Source organism: Camelina sativa, chromosome 11 (assembly GCF_000633955.1).
Source record: "Camelina sativa cultivar DH55 chromosome 11, Cs, whole genome shotgun sequence".
In the NCBI taxonomy this organism is placed as follows: Eukaryota; Viridiplantae; Streptophyta; class Magnoliopsida; order Brassicales; family Brassicaceae; genus Camelina; species Camelina sativa.
Window position 1 is genome coordinate 39789709 of NC_025695.1, and position 24066 is coordinate 39813774.

Sequence of the window (24066 nt, forward strand, 5' to 3'; positions counted from 1 at the left end):
ATCCGGCGAGAAGCTTCGGGGAAAAATATGATGCTTGGCATTGCATCAGTCGATGCATATCTTGCGTCGGTCGATGCAGAGCGAGTGTCGGTCGATGCAAGTGCATCGAGCNTCGTGGACGCGGACGTGATCTGGTAGGGGCAGAGCCCCAGTGGTTAGTGAGACCGAGGACCAGAGTGTGACAGCTGAGAGTGTTGGCGAGTCGCAGGGTGACCAGGAGCATTCCATGAGTGTGGCCGGAGGGGGCGGTGTTGATGCTCCAGTGGTCGGTGATGCTAGGGTCCGGGTGTGGGAGTCCCAGCGGGTAGAGTCCCTGGTGCTGACTTTTCGGCTTTGCTAGAACAGTTGTTGGAGCGGTTGCCAGCAGTGGTACCAGCTCAGGCTCAGGTTGTGCCACCAGTTGTTGGAGCGTTATCTGTCATGCTCAAGGAGATGAAGGGTCTCGTGACCGCGCAGTTTTTGGGTGGTACAGATCCTATTGCTGCAGATGCGTGGAGAACGAGCGTGGAACGTAACTTCCATACTCTGAGATGTTCTGAGGAGTTCTGGGTGGACATAGGGGTCCACCATTTGATTGGAGTTGCTGAGTTGTGGTGGAGATCAGTGGCTGCTAGGAGAGTGCATCGGGAGATGACTTGGGTTGACTTCATGAGGGAGTTCAACCGCAAGTACTTTCCGAGAGAGGCATTGGACCGGTTGGAGGTGCAGTTCCTTCAGTTGTCTTAGGGGACGCGGTCAGTACGGGAGCTGGACTTGGAGTTCAGTCGACTTCTATGTTATGGGGGTCGGGCTATGGAGTCTGAGGAGGCTCAGATCAGGAGGTTTTTGAGGGCCCTACGTGATGATTTGAGGGTTCACTGTAGAGGGCGGAGTTATGCTACGCGTGCAGAGCTGGTTGACACTGTAGCAAGTATTGAAGAGGATATCCGAGCACAGTCAATGGCGGTTAGTCCAACAGTTCAGCCTAGTAGGGCTCAGCAGCAGGGAGGTTCTAGCAGGGGCGGTAAGCCCGCGGAGGGAACCAAGAGAAGATGGGAGGCTACACAGAGGCCGGGTGGTCCGAGTTGCTTCGGGTGTGGGGGTAAGGATCACAAGATTGCTAGCTGTCCCAAGAGGAGTGCTCCGAAGACAGCGGCTCGTGTATGCTATCATTGCAGGGAGCCAGGGCATATCAGGCCCTTGTGTCCCAAGTTGCAGCCGGTGGCAGTGGCAGCATTACAGCAGGTGCAGCCGGGAGGGCAGCAGGTTGCTCAGATTGAGCAGGCGCCACAGGTTTACACGACTGCAGAGACTGGTGGAACCAGTGCCGGGGCGATCACAGGTATAATTTCTGGTACTTTGTTTTTGTGAATTCTTAGTAAGTTCAGATTTAATGTTTTCCTGTGACAAAGTGTTAGGTTCTCAACACATGAGGTTTGTGTAGGGACCTTGTTGGTGGGTGGGTTTAAGTCCCATGTTATGTTTGATTCTGGAGCTTCTTATAGCTTCATTACTCCAGAGTGTGCAGAGAGCGCGAGAATCAGAGGGGATCCCGGGGTGCGTACAGGAGTTGTCAGAGTTGCGGAAGGCAAGTTCCTGAGGGTTATTGGACGGGCCGGAGGAATTGATATTCTGATCGCAGGGGAGTCGAGGCCAGCGGATTTGCTTATCAATCTAGTGGAGCTGTATGATGTTATTCTCGGTATGGATTAGTTGCATCGGCACATGGTGCATTTGGATTGCTATCGAGGTAGAGTGGAGTTTGAGCGTCCAGGAGGAAGCTGGTCTTTCAGGGTATTATACTGACTTCGGGGAGTCTCGTGATCTCGACCATTCAGGCTGGGAAGATGATCGAGAAGGACCGTGAGGCTTATTTGGTCACCATCTCTATGCTAGAGTCAGTGGGGAAGTCTACGGTTAGCGGTATTCCGGTTGTAGAGGAATTTGAGGACGTGTTTTAGTCATTGCAGGGATTACCACCATCTCGGTCTGATCCTTTTACGTTTGAACTGGAACCATGGACGATGCCGTTATCCAAGGCTCCTTACAGAATGGCTCCAGCAGAGATGGCAAAGCTGAAGAAGCAGCTAGAGGATTTGTTGAGTAAGGGATTCATCCGTCCTAGTGTATCACCGTGGGGAGCACCAGTGTTGTTTGTCAAGAAGAAATATGGGAGTTTCCGGTTGTGTATTGATTACAGGGGTTTGAACCGGGTCACTGTGAAGAACAAGTACCCTCTTCCGAGGATCGATGAGTTGTTGGATCAGTTGAGGGGTGCTACTTGGTTCTCCATGGTAGATCTGGCGTCGGGTTATCATCAAATACCGATAGATGAGGTAGAAGTGAGGAAGACTGCATTCAGGACGAGGTATGTGCATTATGAGTTTGTGGTGATGCCTTTCGGGTTAAATGAGATTGATGAACAGTGTATTTCAGGAGTTTCTGGATGTATCTGTCANCACCATCTCTATGCTAGAGTCAGTGGGGAAGTCTACGGTTAGCGGTATTCCGGTTGTAGAGGAATTTGAGGACGTGTTTTAGTCATTGCAGGGATTACCACCATCTCGGTCTGATCCTTTTACGTTTGAACTGGAACCATGGACGATGCCGTTATCCAAGGCTCCTTACAGAATGGCTCCAGCAGAGATGGCAAAGCTGAAGAAGCAGCTAGAGGATTTGTTGAGTAAGGGATTCATCCGTCCTAGTGTATCACCGTGGGGAGCACCAGTGTTGTTTGTCAAGAAGAAATATGGGAGTTTCCGGTTGTGTATTGATTACAGGGGTTTGAACCGGGTCACTGTGAAGAACAAGTACCCTCTTCCGAGGATCGATGAGTTGTTGGATCAGTTGAGGGGTGCTACTTGGTTCTCCATGGTAGATCTGGCGTCGGGTTATCATCAAATACCGATAGATGAGGTAGAAGTGAGGAAGACTGCATTCAGGACGAGGTATGTGCATTATGAGTTTGTGGTGATGCCTTTCGGGTTAAATGAGATTGATGAACAGTGTATTTCAGGAGTTTCTGGATGTATCTGTCATCATTTTCATCGACGATATCCTGGTTTATTCCAAGAGTCCTAAAGAACATACAATGCATTTGAGGGCAGTTCTGGAGAAGCTGCGGGAGCAGATGTTGTTTGCTAAGTTGAGCAAGTGCAGTTTTTGGCAGCGTGAGGTGGGTTTTCTGGGTCATATTGTGTCTGCAGATGGGGTTTCTGTAGATCCNACGTTTGAACTGGAACCATGGACGATGCCGTTATCCAAGGCTCCTTACAGAATGGCTCCAGCAGAGATGGCAAAGCTGAAGAAGCAGCTAGAGGATTTGTTGAGTAAGGGATTCATCCGTCCTAGTGTATCACCGTGGGGAGCACCAGTGTTGTTTGTCAAGAAGAAATATGGGAGTTTCCGGTTGTGTATTGATTACAGGGGTTTGAACCGGGTCACTGTGAAGAACAAGTACCCTCTTCCGAGGATCGATGAGTTGTTGGATCAGTTGAGGGGTGCTACTTGGTTCTCCATGGTAGATCTGGCGTCGGGTTATCATCAAATACCGATAGATGAGGTAGAAGTGAGGAAGACTGCATTCAGGACGAGGTATGTGCATTATGAGTTTGTGGTGATGCCTTTCGGGTTAAATGAGATTGATGAACAGTGTATTTCAGGAGTTTCTGGATGTATCTGTCATCATTTTCATCGACGATATCCTGGTTTATTCCAAGAGTCCTAAAGAACATACAATGCATTTGAGGGCAGTTCTGGAGAAGCTGCGGGAGCAGATGTTGTTTGCTAAGTTGAGCAAGTGCAGTTTTTGGCAGCGTGAGGTGGGTTTTCTGGGTCATATTGTGTCTGCAGATGGGGTTTCTGTAGATCCGGAGAAGATTCAAGCTATCAAGGATTAGCCTAGACCGCAGAATGCCACAGAGATCAGGAGTTTTCTTGGATTGGCAGGGTACTACAGGAGATTTGTGCAGGGGTTTGCAAGCAGAGCACGTCCTATGACTAAGTTGACAGGGAAGGATGTTCCTTTTGTTTGGTCAGAGGAGTGCGAGGAAGGCTTTGCAAGCCGGAAGGAGATGTTGACTACTGAGCTAGTGTTGGCTTTGCCTGAGCAAGGAGAACCCTATATGGTTTATACAAATGCATCTAGAGTTGGTTTGGGATGTGTGTTGATGCAGCATGGGAAGGTGATTGCCTATGCTTCGCGGCAGTTGCAGAAGCATGAGGACAACTATCCTACTCATGACTTGGACATGGGTGCTGTAGTTTTTGCCCTGAAGATTTGGATATCTTATCTTTATGGTGCAAAGGTGCAGGTGTTTACAGATCATAAGAGCGTGAAGTATATATTCACTCAGCCCGAGCTGAATTTGAGGCAGAAGCGGTGGATAGAGCTTTTGGCAGACTATGATTTGGAGAAAGCCTATCATCCTGGTAAGGCTAACTTGGTTGCAGATGCTCTGAGTCGGAAGAGGGTAGCTTCGACTCAGGAGCAGGAGATGGAGTCTCTGGTGGGGGAGATCGGTGCTTTGAGTTTGTGTGTTGTTTCTCAGGAACCGTTGGGTTTGGAGGCGGTTGATAGAGCAGATCTTCTGAGCAGGGTGCGGTTGGCTTAGGAGAAGGATTTGGGGCTGGTGAATGCCTCAAAGAATGTTGATTCAGAGTATCAGGTCTCAGATAATGGTACTATCTTGGTGCACGGTCGGATTTGTGTGCCCAAGGATGAGGAGTTGAGACAGGAGATCCTGAGAGAGGCTCATGGTAGCAAGTTTTCTATTCATCCAGGAGCGACTAAGATGTACCGTGATCTCAAAAGGTACTATCACTGGGTCGAGATGAAGAAGGATGTAGCTAGAGTGGTCGCGAGGTGCAATGTGTGCCAGCTAGTGAAGGCGGAGCATCAGGTTCCAGGAGGGTTACTNGGAAGGAGATGTTGACTACTGAGCTAGTGTTGGCTTTGCCTGAGCAAGGAGAACCCTATATGGTTTATACAAATGCATCTAGAGTTGGTTTGGGATGTGTGTTGATGCAGCATGGGAAGGTGATTGCCTATGCTTCGCGGCAGTTGCAGAAGCATGAGGACAACTATCCTACTCATGACTTGGACATGGGTGCTGTAGTTTTTGCCCTGAAGATTTGGATATCTTATCTTTATGGTGCAAAGGTGCAGGTGTTTACAGATCATAAGAGCGTGAAGTATATATTCACTCAGCCCGAGCTGAATTTGAGGCAGAAGCGGTGGATAGAGCTTTTGGCAGACTATGATTTGGAGAAAGCCTATCATCCTGGTAAGGCTAACTTGGTTGCAGATGCTCTGAGTCGGAAGAGGGTAGCTTCGACTCAGGAGCAGGAGATGGAGTCTCTGGTGGGGGAGATCGGTGCTTTGAGTTTGTGTGTTGTTTCTCAGGAACCGTTGGGTTTGGAGGCGGTTGATAGAGCAGATCTTCTGAGCAGGGTGCGGTTGGCTTAGGAGAAGGATTTGGGGCTGGTGAATGCCTCAAAGAATGTTGATTCAGAGTATCAGGTCTCAGATAATGGTACTATCTTGGTGCACGGTCGGATTTGTGTGCCCAAGGATGAGGAGTTGAGACAGGAGATCCTGAGAGAGGCTCATGGTAGCAAGTTTTCTATTCATCCAGGAGCGACTAAGATGTACCGTGATCTCAAAAGGTACTATCACTGGGTCGAGATGAAGAAGGATGTAGCTAGAGTGGTCGCGAGGTGCAATGTGTGCCAGCTAGTGAAGGCGGAGCATCAGGTTCCAGGAGGGTTACTGAAGAGTCTTCCCATTCCAGAGTGGAAGTGGGATATGATTACTATGGACTTCGTGGTAGGTTTGCCAGTGTCCAGGACGTTTGATGCTATTTGGGTCATTGTTGACCGGTTGACTAAGTCAGTACATTTTCTGGCTATTAAGAAAAATGATGGAGCAGAGGTCTTGGCTAAGAAGTATGTGAAGGAGATAGTCAGGTTGCATTGGGTGCCAGCGAGCATTGTGTCTGATCNGTGAAGTATATATTCACTCAGCCCGAGCTGAATTTGAGGCAGAAGCGGTGGATAGAGCTTTTGGCAGACTATGATTTGGAGAAAGCCTATCATCCTGGTAAGGCTAACTTGGTTGCAGATGCTCTGAGTCGGAAGAGGGTAGCTTCGACTCAGGAGCAGGAGATGGAGTCTCTGGTGGGGGAGATCGGTGCTTTGAGTTTGTGTGTTGTTTCTCAGGAACCGTTGGGTTTGGAGGCGGTTGATAGAGCAGATCTTCTGAGCAGGGTGCGGTTGGCTTAGGAGAAGGATTTGGGGCTGGTGAATGCCTCAAAGAATGTTGATTCAGAGTATCAGGTCTCAGATAATGGTACTATCTTGGTGCACGGTCGGATTTGTGTGCCCAAGGATGAGGAGTTGAGACAGGAGATCCTGAGAGAGGCTCATGGTAGCAAGTTTTCTATTCATCCAGGAGCGACTAAGATGTACCGTGATCTCAAAAGGTACTATCACTGGGTCGAGATGAAGAAGGATGTAGCTAGAGTGGTCGCGAGGTGCAATGTGTGCCAGCTAGTGAAGGCGGAGCATCAGGTTCCAGGAGGGTTACTGAAGAGTCTTCCCATTCCAGAGTGGAAGTGGGATATGATTACTATGGACTTCGTGGTAGGTTTGCCAGTGTCCAGGACGTTTGATGCTATTTGGGTCATTGTTGACCGGTTGACTAAGTCAGTACATTTTCTGGCTATTAAGAAAAATGATGGAGCAGAGGTCTTGGCTAAGAAGTATGTGAAGGAGATAGTCAGGTTGCATTGGGTGCCAGCGAGCATTGTGTCTGATCGGGATTCTAAGTTCACGTTGGTGTTCTGGAGAGCGTTTCAGGCAGAGATGGGCACTAAGGTGCATATAAGTACAACTTATCATCCCCAGACAGATGGACAGTCAGAGAGGACGATCCAGACGCTGGAGGATTTGCTGAGGATGTGTGTGTTGGATTGGGGAGGCCATTGGGCAGATCATTTGANGGGGGAGATCGGTGCTTTGAGTTTGTGTGTTGTTTCTCAGGAACCGTTGGGTTTGGAGGCGGTTGATAGAGCAGATCTTCTGAGCAGGGTGCGGTTGGCTTAGGAGAAGGATTTGGGGCTGGTGAATGCCTCAAAGAATGTTGATTCAGAGTATCAGGTCTCAGATAATGGTACTATCTTGGTGCACGGTCGGATTTGTGTGCCCAAGGATGAGGAGTTGAGACAGGAGATCCTGAGAGAGGCTCATGGTAGCAAGTTTTCTATTCATCCAGGAGCGACTAAGATGTACCGTGATCTCAAAAGGTACTATCACTGGGTCGAGATGAAGAAGGATGTAGCTAGAGTGGTCGCGAGGTGCAATGTGTGCCAGCTAGTGAAGGCGGAGCATCAGGTTCCAGGAGGGTTACTGAAGAGTCTTCCCATTCCAGAGTGGAAGTGGGATATGATTACTATGGACTTCGTGGTAGGTTTGCCAGTGTCCAGGACGTTTGATGCTATTTGGGTCATTGTTGACCGGTTGACTAAGTCAGTACATTTTCTGGCTATTAAGAAAAATGATGGAGCAGAGGTCTTGGCTAAGAAGTATGTGAAGGAGATAGTCAGGTTGCATTGGGTGCCAGCGAGCATTGTGTCTGATCGGGATTCTAAGTTCACGTTGGTGTTCTGGAGAGCGTTTCAGGCAGAGATGGGCACTAAGGTGCATATAAGTACAACTTATCATCCCCAGACAGATGGACAGTCAGAGAGGACGATCCAGACGCTGGAGGATTTGCTGAGGATGTGTGTGTTGGATTGGGGAGGCCATTGGGCAGATCATTTGAGCTTGGTAGAGTTTGCTTACAAAAACAGTTATCAGGCGAGTATTAAAATGGCTCCTTATGAGGCTTTGTATGGGAGGCCGTATCGTACACCGTTATGCTGGACTCAGGTGGGGGAGAGGAGCAACTACGGGGTAAATTTTGTTCAGGAGACCTCAGAGAAGGTTCGGGTTCTCATGCTGAACATGAAGGAAGCTCAGGATCGGTAGAGGAGTTATGCCGATAGGAGGAGGAGAGATCTTGAGTTTCAAGTAGGAGACAGAGTGTACCTCAAGATGGCCATGTTGTGGAGTCCGAACAGGTCATTGACTGAGACTAAGTTGAGTTAGAGGTATATGGGTCCATTCAGAGTGATTGAGCGTGTTGGACCAGTGGCTTATAGACTGGAGTTATCTGAGGTTATGCGTGCATTCCATAAGGTTTTCCATGTTTCTATGTTGAGGAAGTGTCTCCGTGAGGATGATCAGTTGTTAGCTAAGATTCCTGAGGATCTTCAGCCTAACATGACTTTGGAGGCAAGACCAGTGAGGGTTCTCGAGAGGAGGATCAAGGAACTTCGGAAGAAGAAGATTCCTTTGCTGAGAGTCCTTTGGGACCTTGATGGTGTTGAGGAGCAGACTTGGGAGCCTGAGGCGAGGATGAAGGCAAGGTTTAAGAAGTGGTATGAGAAACAAGCCGCGACTTGAGCTTGTCTAGCCTGGTCCCACCGGAAATCCGTGGCTGGAGCGGGAATGGAGTATTCCAGTCCATCTCTCTTGTTTACTTGGTCGCTTGGGGTGGTTGGTTGTGCGACAAAATAACAAGATGAGGTGGTGCTCGGGGTACAAAGTTTCCAAGAGGCAGAGTTTTTTTTGGAGGAAAGTTTCCTGAATTAAAATTTTCCAAAAGTGGAAAGTGGTAAAAGTGGAAAGTTTTATGTGAGTTAAAATTTATCCATTTTAGTGGAAGAAGCCGTGGAGGGGCTTGTGTGGTCTTGGTGGCGGAATTTTTAGTCATTGTGTGGCCTTAGTGGCAATCTTTTGAGACACTGTGTGGCCGTTGTGGCAGGCTGTTTAGCCAGATGTGTGACCTTTGTGGCAGGCTGTTTAGCCAAATGTGTGGCCTTTGTGGCAGGCTGTTTAGCCAGATGTGTGGCCTTTGTGGCAGACTGTTTAGCCATATGTGTGGCCTTTGTGGCGGGCTGTTTAGCCAGATGTGTGGCCTTTTTGGCGGGTTGTTTAGCTAGAGTGCCTGTTTAGGCGGTCCTTCGGGACAGATGGTCTTTGTGACGGTCCTGTTTAGGACATTTGTTTGGCCTTGGTGGTGGTCATGTTTTGGACATTTGTTTGGCCTTGGTGGCGGTCCTGTTTAGGACATTTGTTTGTCCTTTGTGGCGGCTCTTGTGGTAGTGAGGTATCCCAGTGAGGGGATATGTTGTTGGTAGGACATAGTGATGTCTTACGTGAGCCACGGGAAGGAAACCTGGTTAGGGATAGGACTCAGACGTGTTCAGAATTGTTTGCTTGCGACTCTTGGAGAACCTAGGTCCTCCTAGTACTGCCATATTCTGAGACTTTGTGGCTTGGGAGTATGGTTTGTATATCGACTTCGGATGACGATCCGGGGGCGCGCTGTAGAGTGGCAACCCAAGAGACGAATATTAGACTTCCTTATATATTATGGCATGCGGGTTTAGGCCCGATGAGGAGCCAACATTATGGCATACAGACTTGGGTCTGATGAGGAGCCCATAAAAACTCAAGGTTTAGGCCTATAAGTAAAAAGAAAGTCCAAAAGTCGAGAGCAAATAATGCATGGAGCGTGAGTCTATCGCATAGAGGTGATCTTTCGTAGATCGGTCGGAGGAGTGCCGGCCGTGGAGACGGTTGCACGGGAGTCTTTGGCTGATGGTTGTTCGAGATTCGAAGACGAATTTAGTTTGGTGGGGGAGAATTGTAGCATCCGCGAACCGAAATCCCGGTTTAAGGCATTGCATCGGTCGATACATATAGTGCATCGGTCGATGCATGTTCAGTTTTCTGCGGACGAGTTAAGTTAAACGCTGCGTTTTGGGTTAGGGAAAACCCTTAACACGAGTTTTGTCTCATTAGTCGGGTTTTGGCCGCTTTTGAGAGAAAAAGAAAGAGAGAAAAGTTCCCTAAGTGTTCTTGAGTATTCTTGGTGATTTCTGGAGATTGGAAGCTGTTCCTGTAGAGATTTGTAGCTGGGATTGTTGTAGGAGCTTTCTGGAAGTGTTTTCTTGTTGGTTTAAGGTACATATTCGTCTTGGCAAAGGTAAGTGCAGGACCATGGCTTATCTAAGCTAGAGAACTCTCTAATTTGCTTACTATGTGTTACTAGACTTGTTAGATCGTTATTCTGGACGTTAGGAAGCTTTCTTGTGGCTTGGGATCGAGTTTTGTGGTTGTAGGAGCGAAGATCCGGCGAGAAGCTTCGGGGAAAAACACGATGCTCGACATTGCATCGGTCGATGCATAACTTGCGTCGGTCGATGCAAGTGCGAGGACGACGCATAAAACCCCTAGGGTTTTCGTGTTATGTCGAGCATGCGTCGGTCGATGCAAAGCGAGTGTCGATCGATGCAAGTGCATCGAGCATCGAGCATCGATCGATGCAACCCTGTGTCGGTCGATGCATCCCCATGTGGTGTCGGTCGATGCATGTTGGTGTCGGTCGATGGAGAGTCATGGTTTGTTATTTGTTGTGTGTTGATTGTTGTTTGATGGTTAGAGATGACTCTATTGCTTGTGTGTATAGCCCAGTAGATGAGAGGATTGCCTTACTGAGTGTTTATTAAAATATTCATGCAATACAATTTGTGTTTGTGGTGCAGGTAAAGGCAAAGTATGATCGTGGAATCAAGGCAATGAAGAGGAGGATGTTCTAGGGACTTGATTGGATGTTGTCTGGCATTGCTAGATTGCTTGAGTTGGGTCATTAGAAACATTGCTAGGTTGCTGGTTCCATGTTTTCTGATGATTTGGATATTGGTTTATGGTTATATTTGATTATTGGATATTTTATTATTGGAATATTATTGGTTATTGATATTGGTTATTATATAATATTTATTATTAAAAAAAAACGGGTCGGGTCGTTTTATAGATACTCTTGACAAATGTATTATATGCTATCCTATTCCATTTTCCTACACGAATTAATGGGGGAGCGGTTGATAAAAAGCGGAAACTCCATACAATATCTCTTTTTTGAAGTGTTGAATGCTCTCAATAATTATAATTAATTTACATATGTCTCTCTACCCTAGTTAAAATAATCTACGCTTTCTTTTGCTTTATGAAAAAAGAAATGAAAACAAAAAGATAAATGAAACCATTTTCATCCCCTTGCCCAGAAACAAAAAGGGGAGTTGATGTATTGAATCCGCCGGGACTGACGGTGCTCGAACCCGCAGCTTCCGCCTTGACAAGGCGGTGCTCTGACCAATTGAACTACAATCCCATGGAAATCATGCGGGTAGCTTACATACTCCCTATGATTTCATTTTAATCATTTCAATTTGAAATTCAAATTTTTGTTTTGTAACAACGAAAGTAACAAGTGATATATTGATATCTATATGGATATCACTTTAGTGAGAGCAAGACGGATTACTGGGTAATCCTTGCATTATTATCAAATCAATTGATAATCTATTTATTACAAAAAAGAATAGATTATTTTCCTGACTCTGTTCATTTCGGAATTTTTTATGAAAAAAAAGTAACTAAACACTAGAAATAAAGAAAAAGTAAAGTCGAACTATACCCTGAAATTTGTCCATTTTTTTCTTACCCTTCTCTGTCACTTATGCAAAACAAAAAGAGTTATGTAGACAGCAAATTATTGGGCCAAGCTGGATTTGAACCTGAAACGACCCATCCCGTTTTTTTTTAAATAGTAAATAATAAATAGTAATAATAATAATAAATTAACTACAACTAGTGGTCCCATACCCACTAGACACCTAACCACAACCACAACCAACAGCGGAAATTATCAAAACCAATAAATATCCAAATTATAACCAATATCATAACATAAACAATATCAAATAACCAAACAACAATAATCATAGAACCAACAACCTAGTAATGTTCTAATGACCTAACTCTAGCAACCTAGCAATGTCAGACAACATCCAATCGAGTCCCTAGAACATCGTCCTCTTCATTGTCTAGATTCCACGATCACACTTTGCCTTTACCTGCACCACACACACAAATTGCAATGCATGAGTATTTTATAAACACTCAGTAAGGCAATCCTCTCATCTACTGGGCTATACACACAAGCAATAGGGACATCGCTAACCATCAACCAACAATCAACAATCAACGATAACAAACCAGGGCCAAGCATCGACCGACACCAACATGCATCGATCAACACCAGTACGAGGTTGCATCGACCGACGCATGATATGCATCGACCGATGCAGGGTTCACTTGCATCGAACGATACTCCCATTACATCGACCGATGCATGCTCGACATAGCACAAAAATCCTAGAGTTTATGCGCCGTCCTCGCACTTGCATCGACCGATGCACATGGCGAGCATCGTTTTTCCCCGAATCTTCTCGCCGGAGCTTTGTTCCTGCAACCACAAAACTCGATCCCAAGCCACAAGAAAGCTTCCTAACGTCTCCAATAACACTCTAACAAGTCTAACAACACATAACAAGCAGATCAGAGAAAACTCTAGCTTAGATAAGCCATGGTCCTGCACTTACCTTTGCCAAGACGATTCTGAACCTTACACAAGCAAACAAACACTTCCAGGAAGCTCCTACAACGATCCCAGCTACAGATCTCTACAGAAACCTCCTCAAATCACCCAAAATCCTCAAGAACGCTCAAGAACTCTTAGGAACCTTTTCTCTCTTTTATTTTCTCTCAAAAACGACCAAACTCGCCGAATGAGACAAAACTCGTGTTAAGGGTTTTTCCCTAAACCAAAAACGCAACGTTTAACTTAACTCATCCGCACATAACCGGCCTTGCATCGACCGATGCACATAGTGCATCGAATGATGCAATCCCTAAACCGGGATTTCGGTTCGCAGATGTTACAGAACCAACGTAGGCATATTGCCAACGAATTTACAGTCGGTCCCCATTAACCGATCGGGCATCGACCCAGGAAGAATCTATTCTAACTTTATGGATAATCCATAATCAACTTCCTTTGGTAGTACCCTACCCCCAGGGGAAGTCGAATACCCGCTGCCTCCTTGAAAGAGAGATGTCCTGAACCACTAGACGATGGGGGCATACTTGTTCAACCGCCATCATACTATGATCATAGTATTATCAGTTTTTTTAAATTGTCAATATAACCAAATGGTATGACCAGCTTATAAGGTTTTTTCTTTTTTCTTATAGAATTCTATATCATTTTTTTATTTTACATTTGTATTCATATTCTAATCATAATTCTAGAAAAAATCGATATATTTTTTTTATTTTTTTATTTAAAGTGGAATATTAAATATTAAAGAAAAAAAATCTAAAAATCGTCTAGTACGGAATCTTTTCAATAAGTGATTGATCTAACATAAAAAAGAAAAAATAAAAAAAGAGGGTTAAGTTTCATTTTTGTCGAGAGGTCGTTGGAAGGTTTGGATCTCACTGTTCTTCGTCAGATCTGCTGGTTTTAGATTTGACTGTGTGACCATGACTTATCTAAGTATTTGGGTGTGTTTTGGGTGTTTTTAGATGATTGATTGCTTGTGTTCTTGTTTGTGCTTGGTTGTCATGGTGGTTTTGGCTTGTTGAGGTTGGATTCGGCTTCATGGAGCCGAGAAGAAATGGAGGAGATCGCATTCGGTGATGCTTCTCGCGACTGCATCGATTGATGCACTCCTTGCATCGATCGACACAGATAGGGATTTTGATGGAGACGCGAGGCTGTATTGATCGATGCAAGGAGTGCATAGGTTGACACTGCTAGGGATTTGATGAAGACACGAGGTTGCATCAGTCGATTACGGTCATTACACCGCACCCGAATCGGGTTGCCATTCGAGGCCTAAGGGTTATGTTGGAAAGTGCTCAAACATGGTTCCAATTTTTTTAAAAAATCTAAGTAAAAAAGAAATAATCATTGCCAATTCTAGACTACTACATATTGTAATGGATATTGGATACTCTGACCTATATTAGTCGGTTTGGTTTGCTTTTGGAAATGGTTATTTTGGTTTCTTTAATTTATGCTGAATGAAATTGTATATTTTGGTATTAAGTTTAATCTTCTCCAAACAATGTGCTAAATTGGGCAAAAACCTATAAGTTAAACACTTCCCAAAACGCTAAACTCACTTTTAAAAATAAAATTTAAGACGATAATTACGAATAAACCACAATTTAAGTTTGAGTCATCATTAATTAGATATATTATAAATCTCGAATAACTTATCATTAAATTGGGGAATTGTCATTAGTCAACTGATTACAACATCACATTTGCAATTGGTCCCACTGGAGTTAGATTCCACTAAGTCGCGTTACCCCGCATAATAGGAATTGACTATTGATCGAATTCTTTTTAATCATATATTAAAATAACATTTGTAGCTAATCTACTACTATTCAATTTTAGAAAACTTTAGTAACTTTGTAGCTAATATATCGCTAATCAACATGTGGATGTTGTTGATTTTTCTTTTAGGTTATTCTAAATCTAAGAAAAGATAAAAAAAATGTTAATATAAAATAAAATATAAACCATCGATATTCGAGGAAATAAAGAAAATAAGATTAACCAAACAAATCCAACTACAGTATTTTCGGATTACCTTAAAAAACTAATTTACCACTTTTAGAAATTGTATAATTTTGAATGATTTATTTTGGAAATTGTATAAATCATTGGAATATTCTCTTTATGAGGATTCTTTGCGATATTCTTAAATTTATTTATATAAAAATAATCTATAACTTTTCTATAACCTAATTTGTAACCAACTTATAAAAATTATATAGTATACAAAAAATGTTGTATACTTCCGTTTTATTATATAGGGGATTTGAGTGGCATTTCATTGTAATAATCTCAAACTTTATGTCTACTTATTAAAAATGCTTCCCTTTTAACAATATAGACTAGATTTTAACCCGCGGTACACCAGACCTATACTTCAGTTATATTTTTTTAAATTTATAATTAAATGTTGTATGTTGTAGACTCTTTTTACATTTCTTCTATTTTTATATAGAACTCAGTTATTTTTAACTATGGGCGTATATGCGGGTAACTATGAATATTGAATCTAAATTTGGTTAATATGTAAATTATTTTAATATGAAAAAGTATATTGTCTGTTAAGTCTATCCAATTATACAAACTTAAGGTGGACTGTACTAAAATTTAGTGTATATATTTTTTTTTTACAAAATTAGAAAAATTTGTATATATAGAAACCAAAATTTAAACTTAGTGTATTATGCATATTATAATTATTGAAAGTAATTTACTGTTATCTAAGATTAAAAAGTGTTCATTTTGTTTTTTGATTTGGTTTTTTTACAGTTATTTAAGGTTAAAAGGTTTAAATTTAGTGTATACATAAAGAAACAAAAACATAAGTTTGATTTTTTTTGTTTGGAAAAATGTTTAAGGACTTTTAAACAAAAAAATATACACCAGGATACTTATTTTGAGGCCCATTAGTATGATTTAAGAAATGTCTATCAAAAATTTAACAAAATAGGGAAAGGATTAAAAAAAAAAAGAAAATTTGGTCGTTTTGTCTTTGTCGTTTCTTTCTGAAACGCCTGAAGTATCTACTGAGGTGTTGACTGGTTCTCCCGCTACCTCCCGCAAACGCCGCGTTTGCGGGTGGTAGCGGTTGCTAGCGATTGGAACCAATCACACAAACCGCTTCCAATCGCTCCTAATCGCTCCAAACCACTGAATTCCAAAAGCTGTTTCCCGCAAGCGTTTGCGGTTGTGGGCGATTGCGGTTGGATTTTTTTTTTTGTAAAAAAACTTAAAAGAAATCAATGATAATGAATTTTTTTTTTGTTATATTTTCTATCTAACCATTTTACTCATTAAGGATGGGAGAAAATGAAGTACGAACACAATTGCAAAGATTATAAAATAAACAATTAGAAGAAAATAATATTCCAATTAACAATAACCTGGAAAACTCGATGTAAATTTAATGGCACATCGCACATAAGTTCAAAAAATCTAAATAAATATAATATTTCATCAGAAATTTAAGAAAATAAGATTATTTGTGAAAAATATTAAAACAAATCACCAGTGACTCTTCTCAAATCTCACTTGACCATTCCTACCGATGCAACTATTGATCCACGATCTAAGAGAAAAGAGAAAGATCTACGATCTAACGCATATGTTTTGTCATTTATCAAATTACTTGATTAAATTTTTGGTGAAAAGCCAAATGCATAAAGGAATAAGTATTTCAATATGAAATTTTTTTTTGAATAATTATTATTTTAATAAATTTTAATTATAAATCAAGTTTAATAAAAATTTTGGTGTTTTTAAACCTTTATATATTAGATATCACATTTATTATGTTCCAACCGCTATTGCACCTGCTGGTCAACCAGTCGTAAACCTCCCGCAAACGCACCAATTTGAAACCCTAAACCAGTCGTTCAAAATGCTTAATAACGCTTGAAACTGCAATCGCCCGCTTCCGCAATCTCCCGCAACCGCAGCGTTTGAACCAGTCAGGCCCTGATTCGGACATGTCTCGTTTCGATTAAGATTTGTGATACAAAATAACGATCAAAAATAATATTCAAGGCATTTCGGATTTCAATAACTTAATTCTCCTTCTTTGATCCTATTATTCTCGATTTAGGAATATTTTTAAACCCGACCCGGAATGCGAACCAGACAACCATCTGGGTCACTAGGTCACTGGGTCGACTCGGTCCGACCGTGGATCATTAATTTACTGAATTTTATTATATTATATATATATATATATATATGTTTATACTTTGGTTTTATGAATATCCAAACAATATTTTTCCATATTTATCAGTTATTAATTAGTATATATTTTTGAGCAATAATTATAAAATTTTATTTCTTATGATTTAAATCCAAACAAGAACAGCAACTCAGCAAGATATAATAGGAGAATATCATAATACTAATAAAAACTTCATTTCTACCTTCCACATGAATTAATATTAAAAAAATGTGACTGAACGAAAAAAAAAAAAAAAAGAAGGAAACGAGGTACACTCAAATTCTGTCCCACATCGGAGGATAATAAAGATTTCGTCTTTATATATGCTCGTTTAAGTGTAAAAGTTAAGTGTTGAAATTGACCCAAATTGACCCGAACCGCCGGTTAAACCATCGGTTAGCAGGTTTTATCCGGGTTTTTTTGGTTTTATCCGAGTTTTTTAGTATCTGATTATTAAGTAATATCTGGACCGGGATACCTTCTGGTTCGCGGTTTAACCAGTTCGACCGGCTGGTCCGGTCCGGGTTTCAAAACATTGCGAATTAGTTTTCTGAATTTTTTTTCTGAGCTTCGGCTTCCATCTAATTGCTTATGAATATGGATTAATTCATGTATAGGTGCAATCGAGATTCCCACTTTCTACAGTCGTTTCTATTGAGTGATTTGTAGTCTTCGTCTGATTGCTTGTAATTCATATAAATCATATCCCTAATTGACTCGTCTTTGTTTGGTTTGTATCGGAGTTATTTGCACACCCTATAGGAATCTTTTCCGGCAAGTTTTCAGGATCTGTAATTTGTGGATAATATATTAATATTGCAATAATGATTTCTTGTCCTATAATAACTGGATGATATAGTGAAATACTTAAATAATAGAGAGATTATCAGATTACCACATCAAATGATCTCCGAGCATAGAAGTTCCAAACTCTTCAAAGATTTCTAAGGCAATATAGTATAACCTCTATAAATTAATACTCGTTATAAATTAATAATTTTTTCTGATCCCGAGTTAGGCCGGTGTAAAAAATGACACAATTCGATAAAATAATAAGATAATACTTTTTTTTGAAATCATATGTAAAAATATAGTCTCATCAATATCATAAATTAATAATGATATAAACTAAATATATATATATATATATAAGAAAATTTAGTGAAATATGGCTCTATTGTTGTTTGCCTATTCTTGAATTTGCATTCTTGTTGGAGCTCTTCTATAATCTTTCTCATTGCATCAAAAACTTTTTGTGTTGTTTTCTAAAATTGTATCTAAAAATTGTAGAGCGTCTTACACGCGATAGTTGCTTCTTTACGTGTAATTGGTTATAAAGATATCGTAATATCTTCTTTGGCTTCATCATGAAGAATAGTAACAACAGTTTCTTCTAAACTATGAACTTTTTAACATTTATCATTTTCACTTTGATAATCTAGTAAACTATTAACATCAATGATATTACAATAACGAAAATTATAAATTAAAAAAATATAAAAATGTGAATTATAACAAAAATATTTTTTTTTAATCGAAAATATTCAAAACGAAAATCTCTTCATAAATTAATATTTTATTAATTTATCGATAAATTAATAGTTATTAATTTATCGATAAATTAAAACCTCTATAAATTAATGAAATATCGTGGTCCCGACCTTATTAATTTATAGAGGTTTTACTGTACTATCAAACAAAAGAAACTTTGTTTCACCAATATTGTCCATGACTTTGATATAAAGCATGGAGAATTCATCTCAAAAATCCATATAAATTTTTTACAAATCTCCTATCTCCCTCTCTATTCTCCATATCCCTTTCCCATTTAATGAAATATGTTAAGACTAAAATACCCTTCCTTTCTTTCTCAATTCTTTTGTTTTTTTTTTTAAAACAAAAAAATAATCAGCACCGATCTCTTCTCTTCTTCAGTCACCGTCGTTCTTCGCCGGAGTTCTCCACCGCCGGCGATTTTTCATCGGAACTCTTCATTGCCACCGTTTCTTCACTTTTTTCGAGTTGTATCAAGCTTTTCTTCAACATACAGATGCGTTCTTCAACATAAGAATAAAATTCTCGATTGAATAGGGTTAGGTTTTGATTTTGGAAATTTAGATTGGATTTTGCTTGAGATGCTTAGCAAATTGTGTGTTTTACCATGGGTTATGGGTCGATTGAGCTATTTAGTTGATAAGAAATGAATTTTACTGTTGAATGTAGTGAATTGTAGAGATTGGAACCCCAAACCATTCGATTCGATTTTCAGCTATCGCGACTGGGTAAAACTGGTAAAACTGGTAATATTAATAAATGTTGTATAACTAGTAAAACTAGTAATACTGATTAATGTAGTACAACCAGTAAAACTAGTAGTATTACTAATTGAGTTTTTTTAGAAATTTTTTTGGCAGGATACAATGGAAGAGAACGTCAGCATACATTTTAAGTGTGAATGTCGCATATATAGTATAATGTTCAAGACAAATGTCACGAATATAAATTTGTTGATGTTAAAAGTAAGGATATACAAGAAGTTTGAGTTTGTTGAAAGTCACGTTAAATTGCAGTTGAGCAATATTCAAAAGATGATGAACTTGAACCTAACACCATTGTTTGATTCATATTTAATCTTTTGTTTTGTACTACTACTTTCTTGGTTATGTCACAACTATTGTAAAACTTATTTTAAGATTTAGTAATGTCTGGTTTTTCTTTCCCTTGATGTGTATATTTGTTCTTTCGTAACAGAGTAAAACATCCATAACAAAGATAAAACTAGTAAAATTGGTAAAACTGGTAAAATTGGTAAAACTGAATTGAACATCCATAAAATGATTTTAAAGATAACATAAGAATGTATTTACTAGTAAACATCAAAAGTAATGTTTAAATGTTTACTAAGAATGAATTTTTTAAAAATATATGAATTTTGGGTTGTCATGTAAAAACCTATATAAGTGTTTCCTTATACTTTTAAGGTCATTTTGTAAATAATAATCAAATTAGGATGACAAAGTTATAGAATTGTAGGTTTTAAACATATGAATGCATAAAAAGCTCATAATTATATTTTAATAGACATTAATCAACTGTAAAACTAACAAATATAATCTTAAGAATGGGTAAAACTAATTAAATGAAAAAACCTCAAAATAAAACTATTTGCAATTTTGGTAAACTGTTATACTTGGTATAACTATGTGTGATGTGTGAACACTACAATCCATATAACATTCGCTTAGATTGTTTAGCTTTGTTATTTTATAATATTATCTTACCAAAGAAGAGATCCATAATTTAATGTATTTCCTTTTTTATATTATAATACAATATTTTGAGAATATTACTTGCATTCTTGACGTGAAAGACTCAAAAATAGTATCGTATTGTTTTAATTTGGTCGAGAGCTGTGAGAGAGATTTTAGGAACCTTAATGATTGCATACAATTGTTTGATTTTGTTTAAGGAAATGGTTTTAATTAAAATCTGTTTCTTTGGGTAAGAATTAATTAAAAATCTGTTTAAATATATATATATATACATATATATATATATAATATAATTTGTTGATTTTAAAAACAACATTTATTTTGTATATAGATGGTAGAAAGTTTTTAGTAACTATATTGATTGTGTTTTTTAACTTTTTTTAAAGAAGAGGATAGAGATAATTTAGGAAGTATTTTGATAATGTCGATTTTGGAGATTTAATTTAGAAATTTTTTTGTTTAAAAGATTTCCCATAAACTGATTATGGATTTTTTTTGTAAATATGTAGAGATCAATTTTGTAAATAAAATTTAATATAAGCAAAATTAAAAGGGTAAAACCCAAAATGTACTTAAAAAATGTATATATAGATAAAACTATTTTCTAAACAATACTAGAAAACACGAAAACGTAACCATGAATATTTCAGCGGTGAATTCTGAGTATTCTACTAGACACCAACTACTCTGAACATAGATCTACAAGTGGCTCTTGAATCTTGGTCTAGTGGTTTTTGATGCAATTAAGAAAGCATTTACTACAAATTTTGAAACTTGTCTTTTTATATTGCATCAAAAGTTCACCAACAATACAATATGACAATGGACAAAACCGATTTGTTAGCAAAGTCTCGTAGGCTAATCGAAACTGATACGACGCATCTTACAAACAAGATTAGCTGTATGGAAATCGAGTTCACTACCAGCTTCTGATTTCATCACATCTTTGAGCTCATCTCTCGGTGTAGCCAAACACGTCTGGAAAGTTGCAAGAACTGGCGGAACTGGCATGGACAGAGCCGAAAGCACATTGCTCAAGTACTCTATATCTACAGAGAGCTGTTGTGCTCCGCGGTCTGAAATGTATTGGATTCCTCTCAGTTGGTCCATGTACAGTGCGGTTGCGCCTTCTGCTACCTGTTTTTTTTTTAAAAAAAAATTAGTGGTTAAGGTCTTAGCTTATTGCAATCTGAGTTTGACTAACGCTTAAATTAGACTTACCTTGAACATCCACTCCGTTGCAAAGAATTGGGCATCCTCGTTGTTTGAGTCACCATTGGTTGAGATTCCTTCAGCTAGAGGCTCAAGCTGCTGAGGCAAAGTAAGAAGATATTCTCCTACACTTGTAACATAAGACTGAGGGTATGAGCTGAAGTTTGGTAGAGAAAATGCAGTTTGTTCCTCGACAGAAGACCAGATTGGTAGACGAGATACTTCCCCCAGGCGTTGCCTGACTTTTGATATAAGGACATCATACACAAGTTCGTTGACTGTGTCGGCAAATGCAGCAACTCTCTGAGATGCCAAAGGCAGGGCGTGGAACCGTGGATCTTTAGACTGCAACAAATCAAGGGAATAAGGAAACAAAAGGATAGTTAATTCAGAAACTTTGTAAATCAAGACTACAGCTTTTCGGTACCTGCTCCAACAGGTTTAACAGTTTGTGAGCCTTCTCCGGAACATCAACCAACCGAATAGCTGCCACATCCAGGGAAGCTCGTCCAGCCATAGACAAATCTCCAGCAGTTTGTTCACTTTTCAAATGTGATAGGTTTTGATCCAAATTTGTGCCATATAATGAAATAGACAAGCTGGAGTTTAATCTAGCTAGAGTGGCTCTCAAAGAGGCTTCAAAGACAGAAGACCTGCTCGTGAGACAATCAGCAACAGTAAGAATTTGTAATGCTCCCTGGACAATGGACCATTCCTCATTTGAAGTCAAATCCATCTTGCGAGAGCTCTCCCTTTTCTCTGCACTTGCCTCTTTCTTTGAGCCAACTCCATCACCTGTACCATCCACTCCACACACAACTCTCAAAGATTTGAGTGTTTCTTGAAGCATTGAGATATATTGCAACATTATGTCATCTAACGCAAGTATCAGCTCGTCTGCCTCTGAGCCGCCAGTGAAGCCGATACACCTTTCAACCGCAGCTTCAAGAAGAACAACAACTTGGGGAATAGACTCTTCCATCCTACGTACTGTTTCGCTGAGTTCGATTCCTTGAGCCCCAACACCACGAGTAACAGCTCCTCTAAGATCCACCACTGCAATTTCAGAGGATAGAATAGCACGTTCCATCTTCCCATATCTAAAGAATGATAAACTCTTATGTCACAAACAGCCTTTAAGAGCCATATACCCAAAATAAGTTTCATCAATAAAATGAGAAAATCTCTAAATCCTAGAGAAGTACACAACTTGAAAACTTACTTTTGCTTAAACGATTCAAAGGGTGAGTAAACGGCCTTCAGCGTATCTATTAAGACCCTAAGTTCAGATTCGGCAAACAGGTGCTGTATATTTCTTGCAAAGGAACCAGTTACGTTGTGCAGCTCAATCAGAGCCTCAAGATGTTTAGTCTGAATATTAATACCCTTGGGCAAGTCTCCAGATAATAGATCCATCACACCTGTTCAAGTTAAACATCAGAACTGTCAGCATTTTCCTAAATACACAAAATACAAATATAAACCAAGTTAAAATAATAGTCAATTGTCTGAAAAAATTTCAGTCACTAAATGAAAAAAAAATGTTACAAATAAGTATTTTTAAATAAAAGTTCAGATTTCCTGCAACTCTCTTGAATATCGACATATTCATAACATTTGCCACTATGCACGAAAATTACAGACTAACAAGAACAGCCAAAAACTTTAGCTCATGTAAAGGCAGGAGAAACTGACACTCTTAGATCTATCTATTAAAGCACGAGGATGGTACAGTAGAACAACCAAAAAAGCAACGCAATCCCAATCCAGCTGGGTAAAAGGACTAGGCTAAGAAGGAAACCTAACAATCAAACTGTACTGACATCATATCTAACCTTTGGCAAGTGCTTTCGTTTCAGGAACAGCATCTCCTGTTGCAAGGTTAACACGAGAAACAAAACTAGCCCCCAGTACCCTCATGGTCTCAACCAACAGCTTTGGGACGAGAGTCATGTAGTCATCAGGGAAGGCAACCATACACCTGAACAATCATGAAAGCAAAAACGTACTACAGTGATTGATACTTAAGCTGCAATCACATGATTGGGTATAAAGGTCTGACATACTGTCACTGGAAGAGCCTGGTAAAAATATGCAGCTACTGGAAAAAAAAAGTAAACATTTTACCATTTCCACTCCTGCTCAAGATAGAGTAGCATTTCGTCGTAAAAGCTTGGCAGCCAACTGGCAAATGATGTCTGAGATGATGTCAATTGAAACTCATCACCGCTAGACAACCTTTGACTTTCACTTCTCTCATTGGCAAGCTTGTTGGTCCTTTGCTTTGTGTCAAAATCTTCCCAGAGTTGCTTAATTGGCTTTAGACGGACTTCTGAATATTGCAATTCCATAGACTTGAATCTCCCAATCCGGATTAGAATTCCTCGCAAATCTTGAACGACATCAACCTGCCAAATTTGGTGAAAGGCTTTTCAGAACAATAATAGCAACAAACCACAACCTAAATTAGTTAGGTTCTGCAGATATATGGGTTCAAACCTTGTGATATGTTAATGCATCGGTAAGACGTGGCTGCACCATTTTTTCCAGCCTGTCTTCCAAGACCTCTAGTTGCTTTCTAACATTAGCAAATTCTGCAACCTGTTGATCAAAATTGGAGTTAAGAGTGACGATGACAAAATACTTAAATCCATATAAAGTACTGAAGCTGATATTAAACTACCTCTCCAACGGCAGATAAACAATTTCTCATGCTGGCAAGAGTTTCTGCAGCACGAGGAAGATCGCCACTGTTAAAAACACTCTCAACCGTCGAGCTTAACTGAGTTAACCCATCAGCATCCTGTCCATATACCAGA

The 24066-nt window shown here is 40.1% G+C and overlaps 1 protein-coding gene across 1 annotated transcript; it reads right to left on the reverse strand.

Annotated features, from left to right (window-relative positions):
* On the reverse strand, positions 20790-24048 carry LOC104725651 (conserved oligomeric Golgi complex subunit 7-like). The gene is made up of 8 exons (XM_010444338.1): positions 23931-24048; positions 23747-23848; positions 23375-23655; positions 23083-23228; positions 22470-22668; positions 21675-22347; positions 21257-21592; positions 20790-21172 (listed from the first exon to the last, which is right to left on the reverse strand). Exons 1-8 carry the CDS (start codon positions 23958-23960, stop codon positions 20894-20896), a joined length of 2046 nt encoding a protein of 681 aa, XP_010442640.1. The 5' UTR covers positions 23961-24048; the 3' UTR covers positions 20790-20893.